This window comes from Sprattus sprattus (genome assembly GCF_963457725.1).
Source record: "Sprattus sprattus genome assembly, chromosome: 3".
NCBI lineage: Eukaryota > Metazoa > Chordata > Actinopteri > Clupeiformes > Clupeidae > Sprattus > Sprattus sprattus.
The window spans coordinates 48317107-48322106 of record NC_137922.1 but is presented as its reverse complement, the minus strand read 5'-3'; the positions used below and the strand labels follow the sequence as shown (position 1 = coordinate 48322106).

Genomic DNA, 5000 nt, shown 5'->3' with positions numbered 1-5000 from the left:
GAAGGTTAAAGTTACTGATGTGTTTGGATGGGGTGAAGGCTAAAGTTCCTGATGAGTTTGGATGGGGTGAAGGCTAAAGTTCCTGATGAGTTTGGATGGGGTGAAGGTTAAAGTTCCTGATGAGTTTGGATGGGGTGAAGGTTAAAGTTCCTGATGAGTTTGGATGGGGTGAAGGCTAATGTTACTGATGTGTTTGGATGGGGTGAAGGTTGAAGTTCCTGATGTGTTTGGATGGGGTGAAGGCTAAAGTTCCTGATGAGTTTGGATGGGGTGAAGGCTAAAGTTCCTGATGAGTTTGGATGGGGTGAAGGCTAAAGTTCCTGATGAGTTTGGATGGGGTGAAGGCTAAAGTTCCTGATGTGTTTGGATGGGGTGAAGGCTAAAGTTACTGATGTGTTTGGATGGGGTGAAGGCTAAAGTTCCTGATGTGTTTGGATGGGTGAAGGTTAAAGTTCCTGATGTGTTTGGATGGGTGAAGGCTAAAGTTCCTGATGTGTTTGGATGGGTGAAGGTTAAAGTTCCTGATGTGTTTGGATGGGTGAAGGCTAAATGAACATCAACTGAACATATGAACTGCAGGGCTAGATGTGCAGCAGATCTATCTACACCAATTGTGTGTATGTGTGTTCCTGTGTTTGTGATCTGTGTGTGTGTGTGTATGTGTTTATGTGTGTTCCTGTGTGTGTGTGTGTGTGTGTGTGTGTGTGTGTGTGTGTGTGTGTGTGTGTGTGTTCTGTGCGTGTGTGTGTGTGACTCTCTTCTCAGATGGGGACGGCGTGCCTCTCTCTCAGCCCCAGCCGTCTCACGGCACACTGGGGGGCAGCTGCCCCAGCACCCCCGAGATGAGGAGAAGACAGGAGGAGTCCATGAGGAGATTAGCCTCTCAGGTACACACACACACACACACACACACACACACACACACACACACACACACACACACCTAACACACACACAAATATACACCCCGGAGATGAGGAGAAGAAAGGAGGAGTCCATGAGAAAGACGCCGTTACGTCAAACAGATACACACAAGATACAGAACCACACACACACACACACGCACACACACACACACACACACACACACACACACACACACACACACACACACACACGCACACACACACACACACACACCTTACACACACACACACACACATACACACACACTCTTCTTGCCCATGTCAGTGTGATGCATTATGCAGTTGTGTTTAAAGGAGAAAAAACAACTTTGCCAGAGAGCTGCCATGAAATATTTATCCGGGCAGGAAGCCATTTCCCTGCCAAGCTATTAGATCTAGTTAACTGTATGCATTAACCCTCTATACCCCAACGGAATTCTAGAACACTGCAGCAAAATCCCACGAAAAACAGAGAATTCCTTCATTTTTTGTTATTCTGTAAACAAACAGTTACAGTTAGAAAACAAAAGAAAAATTACAATTACAAGTTTGTTTTGTTTGAAAGGGCATAAATTCTTTGTTAATATGATATCAAATATGTATTAGTGACTTCTACAAATATTAAAATACAAATCATTACACACACCCTAAAGTTCAAATTCATAAGTTTTGAACCGTACAGCAGATGTAGTTATTATATTTAATATATTCTCAATGTTTTTTATTAGTATTTGTTATATATTTTGTAAATAAATGAATAAATATTAAAATAAATATTAAAATATTAACACTACTTAACCATACAGATTACCAACATTTTTGCTAATTTGGTGGAAAACACCTAACTCTATGCCTCTTCAAAAGCATCCTGGTGCAATACATTTGTGGAGAAGGTGAAGGTGTTTGTGAGGATAAACATCCACCTGGGTATCCATCATATACCCTCTTTTCTTGACTTCTGTTCATCTGATCCAGCCTTACAAGTGTCCTATGTGGCAGACACCAATGCCATGAAATAAGTATGAGGAGTTATTCAGATACCTACCCTGTTCAAACCCAGGGATAGCAGACTCTGGTAACAAGCTTCCGAAAGTGAGACCATTACAGTTTTTTCCAATCATTTTCACACTTGGTTCAATACCATGTACTCTTTCTCAAAACACTTAACACATCCAGCAGTAGACCAACTAAATGGGATACTTTTCCATTGCTTAGATCAAAAATGCAGTCAATGTTCACCACCAGCAAAATGCTGTGCAACTACAGCATTTTTTTTTCAAGATATTTAGATACTCTGTTCAAAACAGTTAACTTTAGTTTTTTAACCAGACACAATTTAGATCACTGTAGATGGAAAGATGCTGTATTTTCAGACAAATTAAATTATACACTTGACATAAGACAGATTTAGTTTTTAGCCTACATAAATGTATATAGTTTACATCTTGATTGGAATTTAGTTTACATCTTTGTTTTGTTTGTTTTGCAGCCTTGCTACCAACTACCGCTGTACAGCATTTGCGTTGAAATGTACATACATGTAAAATATAGATGTACTGTAGGTGTCAATGAAGACATTTTCCCACTATTACTGCTGCTTATGAAAGTCATGGGCCATCAATGAGACAAAGTGACCCAAAAAGGGAACTAAAACAAACATGTCTATCCAAAGTGATTTACACTATCATCTTTCATTGGCCAGGAATTTAACCCAGGTCAGATAGCCTACTTGTTAGCCAACAACACTAACCACTGTACCACTTATCACACCTGGCATTCTTGCCACACAAAACTTGTATGTACAAACCAACGGAAAAGTTTGTTTTTACAGTTTTTTCCAATTATTTTCACTCGTCTCAAATACCATGTACACATTCCCAGAACACTTAACCCATCGAGCATACCAGTACACTATGTGAGGGTAGTAATAGATCTAATGTCAGACTACTATAGACTACAGACTGTAATGTCAGACTACCTATACAAACACCACCACTTGTAAACTGACAACTTTCCATCTTCAATTCCATCAGTGAGAAACCTACTATGTCCTACTGAAGCTTCCTTATGCTCATCAGGCCTCTCGCTGTTCCTCTCCCCCCATGTCCTCACTTCTCTTTGCTGCCACAGCACCCTCACTCACTTCTCTACCCTCAGATGAGGTGGAACAACTGACATCCTGACACATAAAAGAAAAAGAAAAAACTATCCTATTATTGTAAGCCATCACAGTGGAAGTCATTATTGTTTCATCCATTTTTATGTCAATTGTTTTATGCCACAACATCAGCTCAATATCCCAGTGTGTACTACATACAGACAAGTTATATCACATCTACTATAGATTTTTGTAGTAGTGATGTCCTATACCTTGGTCCTGATTTCATTGTGATTAGCTTTTCCACAGCATAAAAGCTGTACAAGCTTAAAATTTAACATCATAACATATTACTAGTTGGCTGTCGAATAATCTGCTGAATACCATTTCAATATGAGGTTTTCAATATTCAATGATGACCTTGCTATTGATTGTAGCTACTGTTGTTACCATAAGCTTACAGCTCAAAACAAATGAGGGATTTGAAATACTAGTAGAGATGAAGTTTTTTTTACTATACATGTTATTTATCTTAAACTGATCAGTTTAGTAAGTGATGAGGCTGAGTCAATAGCTGGCTATCAACCAACTCCAGACGAACTCCTCAGACTAACGTTACCTCAGTCAATGTAGATAGCTAGCAAGTAAGCTGGCAAACTGGTCATGGAAATTGAGATGACGATACAAATTGTAAGACATTTCTTCTGAAAACCAGAAAACACAGCCGATTACCCACATCGTTTATTTGTGCAAATAATAGCTCTCACCCACAGACGTGGGTGCTTCCTTCGTAGGTTGCTAAACTAAAGTCACGAATTGACCGCCATTTCCACAAGTGAGGTAACGTGAAAATTAGCTTTACTGAACGTCCCTCAAAGACCAATTATTAAATGTTACATATCTCTGCTAATAAAAGTGTCATGGCTTTACAATCTATTCAAACATCACTGATCTAGCTATGACTTTTGTCTATGTATACGATGAGGCTGGTGCTATTTGTAAACCAACACTTCTCAGTTACTGCCATACGAAGACGTTACTGGCGAGTTAGCTAGTCAGAAATAAACAGGAGGATACTTATATTTCTATTTGAATACGGTTTTTTATTTCTGACTTCTCAAACAAGATCGTTACTGTCATACAAACGTGATTAGTCGTCGTCATTGGTGCACAAAAATACGGTATCATCCAGTGAGAACAGATGTAGACGTCTCTGATTTCTAGCCTTTACTCCAACAGACACTGTAATCTTCAGGCGATCTGTCAGTAGCAAGGTTAAATTAGCAAATACTTTAAAAAAGCCAATGACAGCATATCCCGTTTCCGGTTTCAAAATAAAAGTAAGAAGTTAATCTATCCATTAGCGGTGTATTTTTTCATATATTAATGTTGTAGTATTAACACCGTGTCTTTAAAAGTTACGGCCGTCGACGGCCGCTATGGGATTCTACAAGAAGGCCGTCCACGGCCGCTATGGGATCTAGAGGGTTAATAAAGAACCGCTGCCACTTCTGCTCTCCCTCTCCCTTTGTGTCTAGCTCTCTTTCTTTCATCTCTCCCTGTCTTTGTCTTTCTTTCTTTGTCTCCTCATCTCTCTGTTTCTCTCTCTCTCTTACTTTCTCTCTGTCTCTCTGTTTTCTCTCCCTCTCTGTCTCACTGCTTCTCTCCCTCACTGTTTTCTCTCCATCTCCCTCTCTCTCTGTCTCTCCCCCTCTCTCTATCTCTGTCCCTCCCGCTCTCTCTCTGCATTCTGTCACATCTCTACCCCTTGCTGTGTTCCCCTGGTAGGCCCATGGGCCTGAAAGTGTGTCTCAGAGCCTTAGGGCTTTTAACCTGGATACTAGAGATGATGACCCTGTTCTCGTGAGATGGGAGGAGAGAGAGGGGAACAGGGACGGAGATAAAGGGGGTTGAAAAAGGAACAGGTTGTTGTAGTTTAATTTTGCGTTACTCTTTTGTAGTTTAATTATGCTTTACTCTTTTGTAGTTTAATTTTG

The 5000-nt window shown here is 40.1% G+C and overlaps 1 protein-coding gene across 3 annotated transcripts in view; it reads left to right on the top strand.

The window, feature by feature from the left end:
* tanc2b (tetratricopeptide repeat, ankyrin repeat and coiled-coil containing 2b) overlaps positions 1–5000 on the top strand; it is a gene marked incomplete at its 3' end in the record, with an annotated part of 152208 nt that overhangs the window by 126140 nt on the left and 21068 nt on the right. For all 3 annotated transcript variants that reach the window (XM_080835154.1, XM_080835153.1, XM_080835155.1), the window contains one exon: positions 766–887. In XM_080835154.1, coding sequence (XP_080691280.1) covers positions 766–887 — 122 coding nt within the window. The remainder of the gene's footprint in view (positions 1–765; positions 888–5000) is intronic.